This window comes from Cicer arietinum, chromosome 1 (assembly GCF_000331145.2).
Source record: "Cicer arietinum cultivar CDC Frontier isolate Library 1 chromosome 1, Cicar.CDCFrontier_v2.0, whole genome shotgun sequence".
NCBI classification, from domain to species: Eukaryota; Viridiplantae; Streptophyta; class Magnoliopsida; order Fabales; family Fabaceae; genus Cicer; species Cicer arietinum.
The window spans coordinates 52224632-52241178 of record NC_021160.2 but is presented as its reverse complement, the minus strand read 5'-3'; the positions used below and the strand labels follow the sequence as shown (position 1 = coordinate 52241178).

Below are 16547 nucleotides of genomic sequence, written 5' to 3'. Positions count from 1 at the left end.
TAATAACATTGTATTTGGAAATTGGAATTTTTTTTTTTGTCAAGATTTGGAGTTTAGTTTTAGTAGTATGTAAAGTTGAATAAATACTTAATTTAATTTATACTTATTAACAGTTTAAATTATTTTTATACATATATTCAATTAAATCAATCGACAATATCATTTTTTTAGTTTAATTTCTAAAATATTATCAACATTGTCAGTAGATACAAATAGCAATAAGTTGGCAAATCATTGGTGGTGTAACAATGCATATTAAGTCTCAATACTTAAAATGAAAACAATACAAAACTCTAAACTATTAAGATTTCCCAAAATTATCTAGGTGTTTGTCAGCTACTCATTATTCAACATGACAATATGATACAAAAATTAAATGATGAAAGTAATTTGATATACTATATTTTTCTATCTATTCTCTCTAATTAGATCCCTCATCCCTCTACTTCTTATGAGATTTTAATTTCAAAATTAAGTGGCAGACAATTTTTTTTTGAAATTCAAAAGATTAAATAATGCACTTTCACATTTAAATAACTAGACTAAAATCGTGAATAAAAAAAATAGAGGACATAAAATATATTCAAAAATATATTTTATCTATATTTAAGTATTTTTTTTGGATAAAGTATTTAAGTATTCTTTATTATTTATATATAATATAATAATAACTCTGATCCTGCAATTTCAATTCCAGCTTCAATCAAAACCCTCTTCTTCTTCCTTCTTCTTCTTCAATTCCAGCTCAATTCGGTTTCAACCTCACTCTCTTACTCACTCACTCTCTCTCCGTTATTGCTAATTTGGCGGGAACTAACCGTCAATTCCAATAACCCCTTTCATCGGAATTTCCTTAGATACAACAATTTCCAACGTTTTCATTTGGGGTTACAACATTTCTGATTACCAACAGCTAGAATTAGGGTTAGGTTATCGATGGCGAACCCATCTGGTACCGGTAATCATCAAGAGCAAGTCAATCCTTCTTCTTTTAACGGAAATTCGGTTCCCGAAAGTTCTTCAGGTCTTGCTATGAACATGAAGCATAATCCAGGCATATCCCTTGATTGGACTCCTGAAGAACAAGCTACTCTTGAAAATGGACTCTCCAAGTGTGTAATTTTCTTTTTTCTTATCGAATTATTGTTTAGCATACGGAATTAATTACTATGCCTTATCTTTATGTTTTCAATTTGATTTTTGTTTGCAAATTGAAATTAATTACCATCAATTCAATTTAGGTGTTTGTTATCTATTTTTGCAGTTCAAGTCATGAATTAGGGTTCATAGTAAGTAAACAATTTGCAATTTTAATCACAATAGTCAATAGCCGCTGTAGCAACTTCTAGGTGCTACGAGAAACCCATCGTGGTGCTTTTTTGAGTAGTTGCCAAATAGCAGCTGCTACTGTGAAATGGAAATATATGAACATGCCCTCAGCTTATAGCTGCTCCATCTGTTGTTATTTTTGGAATTTGGATTTTTTGGTGTAAAACTTATTTGCTTTCTATTGGGGTTGAATATTATTGAACTTTGATTGTTAGCTATCAATATGTCTTTAATTTTGTGTATTCTTCTATTTTGTAGTTTTTACATGTGTATTGTATTATGGTTTATATTTCATGCACTGTTTCCCTAAACTTAGACGTAGCAGCCATAACACTTTAGTGTTTTGGAGGTTGGCTGCTAAGCTCCACTATCTACCATTTGTTACATAGATTATAATGAACTAGCAAAAATACAAGCAGAATCATGAATTCAAGTGAATCACATCCGACCCTTAAATACAACACTTTTTTTTTCTTCTGTACTTTGATTGAACAGATAGTTCATTTTATTGTCACACTGTTTAACACATGTGTTTTGATTAGGAATGCATATCAGTGATATTCTATATAGGTAGCCACATAAATTAATGAAAATTTCAAAATTTTCTTTGTAGGTATGCCACAGAATCTAACATAGTACGCTATGCTAAGATAGCCCTACAGCTACAGAATAAGACAGTCCGGGATGTGGCGCTGCGAGTCAGGTGGATGAACGTAAGCTACATACTCTTTTGTTTCTGCCTTGAGTCATTTATTTCATTGTGAATGCTAGAAAATATACATCCCTTGATTTTATAAGGGTGCTGGTACACTATAATTTATATATTTATATGTAAGTTTATGACCATTGGTTAATGAACCATCTGGATCACGTATCAACCAGGTATCAGGTTCTAACTTATCATGAGCCTTTTCTAGAAGTTTGTCATTAAAGTTTTCAAGATTTTCATTTGAGTGTTGCCAAATAGCGGAAATAGCATTTTTTTTTCATAGTGGATAATAGACAATTTTAGGATTCCACTATTGATAACACTGCCTGGATAATTGATTTATTTCAACTTCTATTAGCCACAATGCTATGCGCTATTTTACGTAGCGGTTTTTTGGCATTCCACTATTGATAACACTGCATGTCTTCGTCGTGACTTTTGAGAATTCTTCTGTTTGTTGGGACATGGGAATCTTATCTTTGATATTTCATTGCATGGTAAGTATATCCACCTAATATTAGAACTATGTATTATAAACTTTTTGTAACCTTTCAGCCTCTTGTACCCAACTTCTCGTGGAGATATGTCATAATCTTCTCTTTAGCTTAATAAAAGATTCATAATAGGATTTATTCAATTACATAGATATTTGATAAAGAACATTAATAGTAATCATATTGCTCCTTCCCGGGAGAAAAGGGTAATTGATGATCTATTCATCCATTAGAACGGTGCAAGATACTTTGGTTCTGTTTGCAACCCACCCCACCTTTAATTAATAATATGAAATAAAGAAGCTCAGTGTTATTGAGATTACATAAACTCAGTTTCTGCATTCACTTATTATAATGGTGTGTTGTTTTTCATTTCTTACAGAAGAAAGAAAATAGCAAGAGAAGGAAGGATGATCACAATTTATCACGAAAAAGTAAAGATAAAAAGGTACATCTTTCATTTATTGGATGTTTCGTTTTGTGTGTTTTGTTTCCTCACGCACAACTTAGGAAATGCCTTTTGTTTTCCTTATTTTTATATCTGGATATTGTTTGTATCTGGTCCTATCTATGTGAATTTTATCTGGTGAATATTATGTTTCTCGTGTTCTCACGCCATCACCATGGAATCCCTGCTTTAGTCACACAAATTTAATTTGCCTTGAATTCCCTACTTCGAGTAAAGGCTACTTGATTATCTTTAAATTGGGGATGTATATCCTTGTGTTATATGGATTGAGGGTTGACCTCTGGACCTGTTCCTCCATAGATTTGTTAGGACTTTGGAGAAGCCCTCATTCACAGTGCATATAATGCATCAAACAAATCCCTTCTCCAAGCCTTCTACTTTCAACGATATATGAATGACAAGACTATTATTATGCTTTTGAAATTTGCAGCTTGTAACTAGCTTATAAATTCGTCTAGCAAACTAGTATATGTTACATTGTCGAAGATAACAAAAATAAGGAGTTATAAGGTGAATGGGTTGATTTGGGGGAGGGACATACTGGGCTGGAGTGACAAGAAATCAAAAGGTAACGGGTTCAAATCCCCCACTAACTACTGGCATTTGCTGCAAAAAAAGCTTTCTTGAGAGTACTTATACCGAGTAATATATTCAACCTAAACTTTTGACATCTTTTTACTAAGCATTCTTGGGTCATTTATCAGCTTGAATAATTTTAACTAAGCTTTCCTTGGATATGTAAATGTTATCCTATTTTTTCTAGATCTAGACATGTAAAAGTGCCGGATAATTAAGGCTATTTTGCCTCTCTTTTCTGATACTGGCCTCTAAAAATTTCATTTTCATGTAGTAAATGTTACCTGAATTTTCCTCTATACACATTATTTCTTAGAATTTCATTATGATGGTTGTTATTACTTTTTCTTTTGGAATATAAACTGAGCACTGTGAACTTATCTTACTGGGAAGAAGCTAGCATGACATTCTGTTTTCTCATTTCTTTTGACTTGTTAAATAATTAATAGTTTATCATATAGGCTTAAAGAAGTACCAGGAAACAAAAACAAAGAGTAGCACAATTGAAGAAAGCTAATAAAATATTAATGCCTTTGTGAAATATTGGAAATTCTCATTTTTATTCTTCTCTTTAATGGGACTTTAGATGCTTATCAAAACTCTCTTTTTCTTTCCAGGAAAGGGTTTCTGATCCTGCAGCAAAATCATCTCACTTTGCTGCTCGGCCCAATGTCCCTCCATATGCGCCACCAATGATTACAATGGACAACGATGATGGCATCTCTTATGCAGGTCAAGCTCCATGCCTTGTGAATTTTTTCATACCTGGTTTGAGAAAAAAGCAATACAGCCTTATATCTCCAATGGGCACTTGTTTCAGCTTTGATTTGTCTCAAGTACTTGCCTTTTTTAAGTGAACTAACTTCTTTCATCATCATTTTGCAGCAATTGGAGGTCCCACTGGTGAGCTATTAGAACAAAATGCGCAGGCCTTGAGCCAAATTTCTGCAAATCTTTCTTCTCTTCAGGTGTGTTGACAATATCCTTAATCTATTTTACCTATGACGTGCTTGACAAAAAATTCAACTTCTGAGTGAGACTGGTTATATATTTATTTGTATTATTCACCGGATTTTGGTATTAGGCCTTTTTTTCTAGCTTTTCTTTTGTTCTATTTTCTATACTCTTGTTTTTTATTTTATATTAATTTCATTTCGGTCGCTCGGCAATAATACGCTTATTCACCAACATGACTTACTAAGGTAACATTTGAGCAGAGAAATTGCTTCAATTGTTTTTCTGTCTTTCATTTAAGGTTTTATGTCCATTATTGGCAGTGAATTCTCAGTGTTATTAAACGCTTTGGAATCCTTAGTTATGGTTTTGTTTTGACTAGTGAAGAGCTTAAACCAGTGTTCAGCTTATACAAACTGTCTAGAATGAGATTTCTTCAATTATAACTTGTATGAAAGCAAACAGAGGGAAAGTTAAGAATGTAAATATGAACAGTATATTAGAGTTCCCCACAAAATTAATAGTAATTAATGTATATTTTCTTCATTTCAAATGTTTATGCCAACCACAATTCAATAATTTAATCAGTATTTATAGAAATGCCTTACTTCTGAAAACACATGCAACATAAAATACCTATGCAGAGCTAAGCGTCATTGCCTGATAGTGGCAGAATGAGAATAACATTCGTAGACATGTGAACAGTTTACCGAAATTCAGGTAATCGTATACCAGATATGTATATGTTTGTGTGTACACTGTGAAAATTTTCCCTTTTTGCTTTTGTTGTTTCATATCTTATAATAGTTTAGTCCACAACCTGAAATCATGTATGTTAGGAAGTTTTGTAACTGCATTGCTGATTACAGCTGGGATAATTCACAATGTCTCTGCTTGATATTCTGAAAGTGGTGTTCTAGTTTATCTGTATGATTTCCATTCTTAGGCCATTTTCTTTGGCTGTAAAGCTAACCAATAATTTTTTGTGCTTCCTCTCTTCTTTCCAGATACAAGAGAACATCAATCTTTTGTGCCAAACTAGAGACAACATCCTTAGAATAATGAATGAGTGAGTTGTACTGTTTTTGTTCTTTTTATATTTACTCTCTCTAAGGAAGTATGTTAATGTAAGTGATTTATTTGTTTCTCTTTTCAAATTTCTGTATGTGAATGCTTGCTAGTCCTTTCCTATATCATAATTTGATAATTTAATCAAAGAAAATAAATATGTCTCTTTGATTATACTAGTGGATTAAATCTTATTTTTTCGACAGGTTGAATGATTCACCAGAGGTGATGAAGCAAATGCCACCTCTTCCAGTGAAGATGAATGAAGAGCTGGCCAATTCCATACTTCCAAGAACACCTCTCCCACCACAATCATGATGCTTTCGATGAACTGGCTTGTCTCTTAATTGTTTCTGCCTGCGGTAGAACTAATCATATTCTGCCTTCAATCAGGTGAATAACTGCCAGTCAAGTTGACCCAAGATTTCTTTTGAAAAAAAGGAGAAAGAATGAATAATTGTTGATAGTCGTCAAGTTGAATTAGTTTCCATATTTTTTTTCTTCAGATGTTAGCTGCTATTGTTCCTTTGTTTTGTTCTAACTTAGTAGTACTATAGGAATTATTTTGTATTCATGGTATTTATTCAGTTAAATTTAGGCAATGAGAGCAATAAGTTGTGGTATAATTTTATTTATCGTTCTTGTTAATGTTGTTGGTGCATTTTATCATGCATATTGTATCAAATGGTACATATTTTTACCATGTTTGATTTCCTCCTATCCATTAATTGAAAATGGAATGGGTTGGGGAGCTTCCATGGAAATGTCATAATTGTATTATGTGCATAAGCATGGGTGAAACACAAGTTTTACCATCATGTTAATAAGGTGTGCTATTGGTGGATCTCTTTCTGACTTAGTTTCATTACTCAACATAAATTTTTCTCCACTCTGTTGAATTATATCCTTTATTTTCTGGTAACTGGTTGAATCTTCCATGCTTTTAAATTGTTTTCACACACATTAATTTGCAAGTTGAGTGGGTCTGCGACTCCCACTGGTTTTGTGCTTGGCGTTGAACAGCTTTGTTGATGATTTGCCAATGCCTTTCAGAACTGAGATAGTTGTGATGGCAATTTATCTTTCAAAATCTATGGCACTCTAATGACATTATTAATACACTTGCGTATATTACTCGTTTCCTACAATTGTGCCAAATCTTTACTGATATGCTGAAGCCTCTCTATATATAATAATTGAGAGGCTTTACATAATCTGATTTGTTTGATTTATGATCATGACATTGATTTAAGTTTGAAAGATATGTTGCACAGTTTTTGGCGATTTTATTTTACTGATAAAAAAAAGTTTAAATGGAACTTGTTGCAATAAATTTTTAGATGTTTATAATGTTATCTCTTTATCTTATTTTCTTGATCTACTTTATCTTCTAATCCTGCACTTGATTTTTGTTATCTTTTGGTATTGTTTTTAAAGGATCTTTTGGTTTATTATATTTCAACTACTCTTAAGTTCAAGATTATCTTGAGTAGAGCTTATTAACATTTAAGTACTTACTCAAACTGTTTAATCTTTTTTTTTTTTTTTTTTTTTTTTTATATATATATATATAAAAGTACTTGCTCAAATTAGTGACAATTTTAAAGAAATTTTTTAGATGTAAGTTTCAAAAAAAATTGTTACTTGACTTTAAACATATGGCTTAGGAATTTAACTAGCTTAGAGATGGGGTTTTGTTCGAAAAATATCTATTGATGGTTGAGGTTTCTCATTTAGTGTCTTTTTCATTTTGATGATTTTAGTACTCTTTCTGTTTTAATATAAAGGTCATTTTTAAAAATAGAAAATTTTAATTTAGTTATCACTTAATATTTTCACAGGATGGAATTAATTTATTTATTTCAATTTTGCTATTCTTTTAAATTAATACTGAATAAGTAAAAAAAAAAAAAAAAAACACTTCGACGGACTTTTTTTTTTTTTTTTTTTCTTTTTTCACAAAAAGAAAAAGAAAAGAAAAGTAAATACTACATATATATAGAACCAGGGGCGAAGGGTCATTGATGGATGGGGTAGCTTGTAATTTTCTTCTTCTTTGTTTTATTAAGTAGATATATTTGTATATGTAGTGGATGTTTGGCAATATCAATAAACTAGTTTTTGATATTGCATTTTTTTAGTTTGGTTGAATAAAATAAATGTGTTTGATAAATAAGCTTTTTACATTAATTTAAAGTTTTTTACATTTTATTTTATTTATAATTTTATTATTAGTATATCTTCATGTAATACAAAATAATTATTTCATTCACTAATCACTCTCTTATGCACTATTTTCTATAACTCTTCTACGTAAATTTTTTTTGGTGAATTTTTTTTAATTCTTTATTAAAATAACTCAAAAAATAAAAATAAATAAATTTTTATTTTATTTCTCTTAAATTTTTTTATACCAAACACAACTATTTGTAATTGAAAATTTGTTTGAGAGTTTAGAATTGTATTTTTTTCACTCTAAGTTTTGAATTGTATTTGTTACAAGATTTATTGATTTTTTTTGTTTTTGTTTTCTTCCTTAAAATTCACAACGAAAAAGACCTAAAGAGAGAACAAACATGAGAGAGGAAGAGAGAGAGGAGAATTTGCTCGAAAATTGAGATTTAATTTTTTAATACATTCAAAATAAAATATATTTAAAATTAAATAATTATATATTTTCTTATCATTTTATATTTGTAAAAGTTAAATTTATCAATTATGAGTAATCAATTATCAATTATCAATTATAAGCTAACTTTTCAACTATCAATTATGAACTATAAGTTAACTTTTACCAAACAAAATCTTAATTACTCTTAATAATATATATTTAACTATTTCAAATACAAATTTATAAGTTCAAATAAATAATAATAAAAATAATTAGTTTATTGGTTTATTATTAGTCAAACCAAATAGTATCCATAACTCATTTTAATATTAAAATTATTAAAATTATAAAGAAAAAACATTACTTTTTATAAATTAAAAAAGAATAAAGAATGTTGCATTGAAATATACACAAGTATCTTTAGTCCATAATCAATTATAAATTGATGAATTTGACTTTTTGAGAACTCAATATTTTTAAATAGTTAATTTTTATTTCTTTTGTCAGTGAAATAGCTTATATGTTATATTAGTTTTAATTTTTTATTTATTAGTTAAGTACTTATTTGTGAATTTTAATACAATGGTGAGTGTTTCTAAATTTAGCCATCCCATAAAATTGATCACAACTTCGCCACGGTATTTGACATTTGTTAACATGAAGATGGCTGGCTACTTTGATTGATTCTTCGTTTAAAATTTACTTTAGATATAGGCGTTATTCATATTTTCCCTTAATCCTTTGATATTTGGAGAAATAATATTATTGGTTCAGAGTTTAATGAAGGTGTTGAAAGAGTAAAAGTACTAGAAATCAAGTTCTAAAAAAGAAAAAAATTATTAACTTAACTAAAATACTAACATTTATCTATATAGGTACTCAAAATTAATTTAACCTTAATTACTCTATAGTTGGAGTATAAAACAAACACAAAAATACAGCAAGGGTCCAAAGCAAAAACCAATAATAGTGACAACTCTATGGTATAGAATTTTGTTGGATATTCTACTTACAATATTTGAAATTATATCAATTTTTTTATGTTTAATTATTTTTTAAATAATTTATATCTTAGATTAGTTTTATCTTATGGTTATCCACCTTTTTTCTCATGAATACCAAATAATTTTCCCATTATTTATATCTTTAAATTGTAAACATAATATTTTTGTTATAGAAGAAAAAAAAAAAAAAGCCACTTCTGAATTTCTTGCAAAAACCTTCGAATAATATCATGTCAGGCAGCATATGGGTGAGTTGTATTATTTGGTGATAAGCCCAAAAAAGTGTCATTATTGAGCAACCGATGTTGAAACATATCAGATAACTGTTATTGCCTTTTTTTGACTTATTATTAAGGGAATGGACAAACAAGGAACTCCTTTTCTACTTTCTTTTAGCACATCACATAATCAAAAGATACAAAATAATTTTGGCTATTATAGTTTTATTTTGTTAAAATGAATCATAAGTAGGATTAAAAACTACTATTTTGAATCATAGAGGATAAAAATCAAATAGTTTTTTTATATAGACAAAAATCAATCAATTCAAGAAAATTAAAAAAACAATTTTATAGTAACAAAACTTGGAAAATAAAAAATAAAAAAAGTATATTCAAATCAAATGTAATCGAGAGAGGAGATCATCTAAAAATGGTCTATTAGATTCTTTAGAGATAATTCTTCATTAATAAAAATATATTATAGATTTCACTTGTTTGCACCAAAAATATAAGATAACATAGCTTAAAAAGCATGCTTGAAAACACACCATGCAATGCAACACCAAGTTGTAGTTACCTTGACTAGAAAGTCATCATATTTGACTTTAAGAATGTAATTTAAAAAGCAGAAAAAAAAGGGTTTAGGTCCAGTTTGTTGAATATTTGGAGTTGTTGTTTATGACTTATGATGTCAGACGTGGATTAAGTTGAAAAATTTGACACTCACATTAAACTCACCCCTTTTTACAAGTTTAGTGGAGTGTTTTACACGTTTTATTTTATTCTATTTTGGCCTTATAAATTCAGTAAAGTTGTTTTTACTTACTTTACTATTATTTCATTTGGAATTTATCACTTTTTTAGATAACTTACTTTATCTATTTATTATGATTTATCTTTTTATTTATGATTTGTGAGCAATGAAAGCACTAAGTTGCTTCAATATTCACAATTGATGACTAGATGTGAACGTAGATATGTCATGTTCGCAACGCGCATAAGAAACGGTGTTTACTCTATAAAATTATCATAATTTTTTTTGGCTAAAGAATATTCATTTGTTATGAATTGGTACGAATTACATTCGAAAATAATAAAAATTAGTGTTTAAAAACGAAAAATGGTTAATCCAATATCTAAATTTGCATACAAATATGATGACTATAAAAATAATAAAATTGAAATATTTAAAATATTTATATTTTAAAGCTATAATGTTGAAAACGTCATGATCATTAATTAAATTTATATTGAATTGATTAAGATTGATATTTTAATTTAAATTAAACAAATACCATATAAATTCAATAAATCAAAATAATATCGCACTAAAACGACAAATAAAAATAACACTACACCAAAACGACGAACAAAAATATCGCCACACTTAAACCATAAAATAAATAATACTTGTAGAAATCAATTTTTTAAATATGATTACTCTTTATTTTTTTTAAAATGGCAAATGTTTCTTTTTACTTAGAATGGCAAATGGTGATAATCCCCACTTTTTTTAGAACAACTTCCCACTTAATATATATCATTAAAAAAAAAATTAGTCATCAAAATTAGAGAAACAAAATAAAGTATTATCTAATTCTTTTTTCATTTAATCTAGTAATAAAAAATTGAAAAAAAAAAAAGATTACTTCGTATACATCTCTCATTTTATTCCTTAAAACATCTCTATAATTTTTTGTTTGGTCGAATATCTTTATAATTTTCTATACAGTAAAATATAATTGAACGTATTGTTAACAATTTTTTAGTCCGACAGACAAATTTCATATATTTTTTTTTTGTACTGTAATCAATATCTAATCTAATTTCTACAATTTTTAATAGCTAATGATCATTAAAATAATATAAAAATATTTAACTGTTGCATCGATAAAATTTAATATTTTCACTGAGTGATCAAACAGAGTAACTCTCATAATAGAAACTAAACCAAACCAACCTATTAAGGAGCTTTTATTTGATCTATTGTGGTTGGAGGATTAGTTATATAAAGCCATCAGAGGATGACAAAAACTATATATCTTAAAGTGTTTTAGTTGAGATGTTGGATTTGGCTTCTTGCTTTTTAACCATTTGACAAAAAAAAAAAATGGTGTTATCTTATGACTACATATACTTTTTTGCAGTCTTTATGAGAGTTGAAAATGTGATATGGTTCAACTCCACTTGTGTTATTAAATAAAGAGAATTTTGAAGGAAAAGTTTTTGATATGTGTTTGCAACTGATTCATTCATTTAAACTTCAAGATTATGATATTGAAGCTTCTTATAGGTCTTAGGAAGAATTTCCAATACCTTTCATCTCTCAGGTTATCAAGTAAGTTACTCTGAAAAAAATCATATGTCATAATGTTCTTTCCTTGCAACTCACTTATATTCCAATAATAAAGTAGATTCAAGATTGCTTCTTATACATATATATAGCTTACCATATGCAAATTTTGATTATGATATATTATAGACCATGGAGACTTCTTTTTCATCTCTCAATTGGTTGATTGAGTCTAGTTAAATTGGTAGGTATAATATATGAATATATATCTTTACATTTTGGCAGGTTAATTCAAGATGGTCATAGCCAAAGGCACCAAAATTTTGGTATTTATAATTGTGATTGTAATTTTGGGTTTTCTACAAATATCAGCACAAGCTGTTTCACCTGGTGATTCTGCTTCAGGTAGTTTTATCACATTCCTTCAAATTAAGTATTTATTTCAAGGAAAAAACAAATGGAACTTAATGTCATAATGTGTATGTGACATGATTATTAATATTTGACATCAATTGTTAATTATATTGTCTTTTCAAACTTTTAAAAGTAAGGAGTTCATAGGAGTAGGATTAAGGATTTCCTGGTTAAAGGTTAACAAATTAATGGTTATAATTTTGTGTTTAATGATAATAAAAAATGAAGATATCTAAAAGATTTTATATCATGCACAAGATGATTTTGAATCATGTATCTGCCCAAGTTTAGAGACTAATACATGTTATAAATTGTATTTGTTAGGAATGTAACCTTTTTCATCTTTAATACATTAAATAAATATTTAATATGTAGAATCCTATCAAAATGTATAAAAATCAATTGACACAAAAACTTCACATGATAATATTTAAAATTTAACATGAGATAATCAATTTCTCCATTGTTTTGTAACCAATAAAATTTGTGCATTGTTTCATTTTTTGCAATTGGCTTTTTTGGTACTAAAGAACTATTATGTTTATGTTTGATGCAGGTAATGTGTCAGAAATAATTAGACAGAGTGATAATACTATTAGAGTGGATCCTTTAGATCATTTCAAAAAGTACAGAGGAGGATTCAACATCACCAACAAGAATTATTGGAGTGTAAATTTCTTAACTCTTCTTTTTGAGTCTAACTTTATAACACCAATGATATTGTTAACATGTGTTTAATATTTTGTAGTCAGTGATATTCACTGGAGTTTATGGATATGCAATTGGAATGCTGTGCCTTCTATGTGGAATACTGTATGGAATTTTTTTGCTAATCACCAAGTTTTGTTATCACAAAAATGAAGGAAGAAGAAGAATGAAGATGGATTTTCCTTGTAATTACAAGAGCTGTGTTGTTTCACTAATTCCTTTGGCTATATTTCTCATGTTAATGGTCATGTAAGTTTTTCAGCCTTGTCTCTAGCCTTAGCAACAATCATAATAGTTTTCCAAGTTGAAAAGAATAGTTTTTCACTAGTTGGTCATTTGCGCCACCAATACCTCACATAACATTGACAACACGATGACACCAACAATAATTTAAGAAAATGAAATAATTGAATGGAATCACATGTGTCACGATCGGACACCAATACATGTTAGACACCATACACGCCTTTGAACAAAATTGTAGGTGCTACAGAGGTTATTTGAAATCACACGAGCTCTCTAATATTAATAATCAAAGTTTTAAGTTGTGGTAGAGTCGCAATCTTTTGATACTAAAGAGAATCTTAGTCAAATGTAGTTCATGCAGTCTCAATAGCAGCTGCACTATGTATACATAACAATCCTTATGCCGCGGTCCAGATTTTAAAACCTTGATCTTAGTACCATAGACAAAAAACTAGTTTTGAATGTAAAATAAAAAGTAAGATGTACATTTACTTGATTAATAATTGGAGATTATGTAAAATTGGCACATCTTCAAGTGATGTAAATGCATGACTCTTGATTTTGTAGAGTTGCAACAGGACTAGTTCTTGTAGGGAGTGCAAGATTCCATTCTGAAGCAAAAACTTCAGTTGATATCATAATCAACACAGCAAACAAGGCATCAGAAACAATACACAACACAACAGAAGCATTAAAAGGCATGGAGAGTAATTTGATGGAAGCCAATGTCAATGTTGAGGCTTCTAAAAATCTTGACTCTACAGCTAAGAGACTTGAAGATGCATCTGCAAATATTGATATGCAAGCTAGAAAGAATAGGAGACTTATCAACAAGGGCTTGAAAATAGTGTAAGACTCTCTTTTTCTCTTACTAGTGTTAAATCAATGACAAATTGCATAGAAATAATGGAATAAATTAATTTGATTGCAGGTTTGTAGCTACTACCATGATTATGAGCTTCAACTTGGTTGCTGTAATAGTTTTGTCAGGTATTAACATCCTGTTTTTATAGGTAAATTTGTCATCGAAATTGTAACCATTAGTCACTGATTTTTATAAATAGACAAACATGTAACTCAAATTGTAGAAATCTCTCAAAATCATTTCTCTTTTTAGCTTTTACCGTTGGAGACAATAACATATTATGTTAATTGAATATGTTGTCACTTGCCTTTGACTTCTAATTAATGTAATCACACAGTAGACTAATTTACTTATGAAGTTTAGGTTTCTTATAGACTAATTTGTCCATATACAATTGCAATCACCGACCAACATGTTCACGAGATGACTAAAATTTTATTGACAAATTAATTTATAGAGTATTAGCATTGACTTATGATCAATATGTTACTTAACATAACACGTCATATACTCTAATGATAGAAGTTAATAGATGAACAATTTTCAAATGTATTGCCCTTTTTTAGAAAATGAGAGACTATTTGGACAGTTATAAGTTATTTATTGACTCACACATAATGATTGGACCATTATAAATTATTTATTGACTGACACATAATGATTGATGCATGTTTCTGACAAAAAAAATGTTGGAATTTTATATGAACAGTTTCCGGAGTACTAAGGTTAAGGAAGGCACTCAACCTGTAAGCATGCTAAAATTTCATTTGTTTGGGAAGCATGTGTATTTATTCATGTTTACAAACATAAGTTACATGTATGATATATTTTGTTTTTATTTTTTTCCACTTCTTTTTTCACAGGTTTCTTGTACTTTGCTGGTTGATGACAGTGTTATGCTGGCTATTCTTTGGAGTCTATTTTTTCTTACAAAAGTAAATAAAAAATTCCTTTCATAGTAATAATTATTTTATAATAAAATAGAGGTTGGTGTTTAATTACTAAAGTGTCCTCAACATGTTGTATGTAGATTTTCTAGTGATGCTTGCACAGCTCTTGACAACTTTCAAGAAAATCCTTATAACAACAGCCTAAGCTCTATCCTCCCATGTCATGAATTGCTCAAAGCAAAACTAGTTCTATCTAAATTTAGTGTTGGAATCTATGATCTTGTTAATGAGGTAACTAAATTTTGCACAATCTAAAATATCAACATCCTTTTCCCCCTTCAACATTATGAGTAATTTTTGGTCATTGTCTAGGTGAATGCCAACTTGCAAGCAACAACATATCCAAATCTTGTTCATGTTTGCAATCCTTTCTCAGCACCACCAAATTATTTCTACCAGCCTGAAAATTGTGCAGATAATACTATACGAATAGGCGACATTCCAAAGGTACGTGTGCTACATGATTAAATATATTATTAGTCTTTATAAAATCAATGCCGATTAATTATTGTTCCTATAAAAAATATTTTCATTCTTAGTCCTATAAAAAAATCTATATAGGACTAAGTTAAACATTAGTGATATTATAAGAACTAAAAATATATAAAAGAAAAAATTCTAGCAATATTGATATTTTTTTTTTTGCTATGTGAAGGTATTGAAGGCTTTTACTTGTTTGGATGCAAATGATGGGACATGTGAGATGGGAAATTTTATAACAGATAGTGAATACCTTAGAGTTGAAAATTACACAAATGCAATTCAAGACTTATTGAATGTGTATCCAAGTATGGAACATTTATTAGAATGCAAGGTAGTAAAAGATGCATTTTCACAAGTTGTTATCAATCATTGCAAGCCTATGAAGAAATATGTTAAAATGGCATGGATAGGAATGGTGTTACTTGCATTGATAATGATTTTGTTGATTTTGCTTTGGACTATAAAGACTAATCATCAACATTATTATCATCAGAAAGATGCTTCTGTGGAGCCAACACCAAATGCATTCAAATTAGGACTAGCTAAAGAGATTGAAATTTGATGGCAACTTAATTAACCAATCATATAGGAATTTTTTTTCTTCATAAGAACTTAGAAAATGGGTATTAGAAGGCAAAAATGCGCAAGCAGCTTTCTAATAATCCTATATAGAAGGATGTGCAACTTTTGTACATGACAGATACATAAATGTGTACATACACATATAACATACTAAAAATGTACATATACAAGGCAAGTGATAGATCAAATCTAGTTATTGAAAGCTTTTATTTCCTTTAAGTTGCTTTAATTTGTAATTCATATGAAAAATATTATGAATTTCTTTGTTTAATACATCAATTTAAAAAACATACTTTATTTATTTAATTTTTTAAATAAATAAAAACGATCGATTTAGAAAAAGGGATCAACCAGCCCCCATAAGCATGCTTACAAAAATGTACCAATATCATCAAACAATAGTATATGAGATTTTGAAGATTCTTTGCACATCATCCACAAACCCTCCCCCTCTTTTTTCTTGCAATATATATAGATATAGGAAAAAAAAAATTCCTTAAAAGTATTCGTGTTGGTTAATCTAAACATATATTTTTTTTAAGTGAAAATAAACGTCGTTATATGTTGTATG

The 16547-nt window shown here is 28.9% G+C and overlaps 2 protein-coding genes across 3 annotated transcripts; both read left to right on the top strand.

Moving 5' to 3' along the window:
• Positions 1-673: 673 nt before the first annotated feature.
• LOC101498979 (uncharacterized) lies at positions 674-6247 on the top strand. Its single transcript, XM_004486823.4, has 7 exons — positions 674-1112; positions 1943-2042; positions 2915-2980; positions 4195-4309; positions 4463-4545; positions 5539-5600; positions 5806-6247. Exons 1-7 carry the CDS (start codon positions 937-939, stop codon positions 5915-5917), a joined length of 714 nt encoding a protein of 237 aa, XP_004486880.1. The 5' UTR covers positions 674-936; the 3' UTR covers positions 5918-6247.
• Positions 6248-11475: 5228 nt separating this feature from the next.
• On the top strand, positions 11476-16195 carry LOC101499302 (uncharacterized). 2 transcript variants are annotated; one of them, XM_004486824.4, is made up of 11 exons: positions 11476-11773; positions 12014-12133; positions 12699-12811; positions 12891-13099; positions 13664-13945; positions 14028-14086; positions 14671-14707; positions 14825-14896; positions 14992-15142; positions 15224-15358; positions 15567-16195. In XM_004486824.4, exons 2-11 carry the CDS (start codon positions 12025-12027, stop codon positions 15954-15956), a joined length of 1557 nt encoding a protein of 518 aa, XP_004486881.1. In that variant the 5' UTR covers positions 11476-11773; positions 12014-12024; the 3' UTR covers positions 15957-16195. The 2 variants fall into 2 exon arrangements, with proteins under 2 accessions (XP_004486881.1, XP_027189320.1); XM_027333519.1 differs by lacking the exons at positions 11476-11773; positions 12014-12133 and having other exon boundaries at positions 12895-13099.
• The last annotated feature ends 352 nt before the right edge of the window (positions 16196-16547 follow it).

What these genes read in the sequence shown, in the direction of transcription:
- LOC101498979 (XM_004486823.4), top strand. Translation starts at nt 937, where the DNA reads ATGGCGAACCCATCTGGTACCGGTAATCATCAAGAGCAAGTCAATCCT. An exon ending in CTTGAAAATGGACTCTCCAA is followed by an intron (nt 1,113 to 1,942) that starts GTGTGTAATTTT and finishes TTTTCTTTGTAG; the next exon opens with GTATGCCACAGAATCTAACA. An exon ending in CAAATCTTTCTTCTCTTCAG is followed by an intron (nt 4,546 to 5,538) that starts GTGTGTTGACAA and finishes TCTTCTTTCCAG; the next exon opens with ATACAAGAGAACATCAATCT.
- LOC101499302 (XM_004486824.4), top strand. Translation starts at nt 12,025, where the DNA reads ATGGTCATAGCCAAAGGCACCAAAATTTTGGTATTTATAATTGTGATT. An exon ending in CCAACAAGAATTATTGGAGT is followed by an intron (nt 12,812 to 12,890) that starts GTAAATTTCTTA and finishes AATATTTTGTAG; the next exon opens with TCAGTGATATTCACTGGAGT. An exon ending in AACAAGGGCTTGAAAATAGT is followed by an intron (nt 13,946 to 14,027) that starts GTAAGACTCTCT and finishes ATTTGATTGCAG; the next exon opens with GTTTGTAGCTACTACCATGA.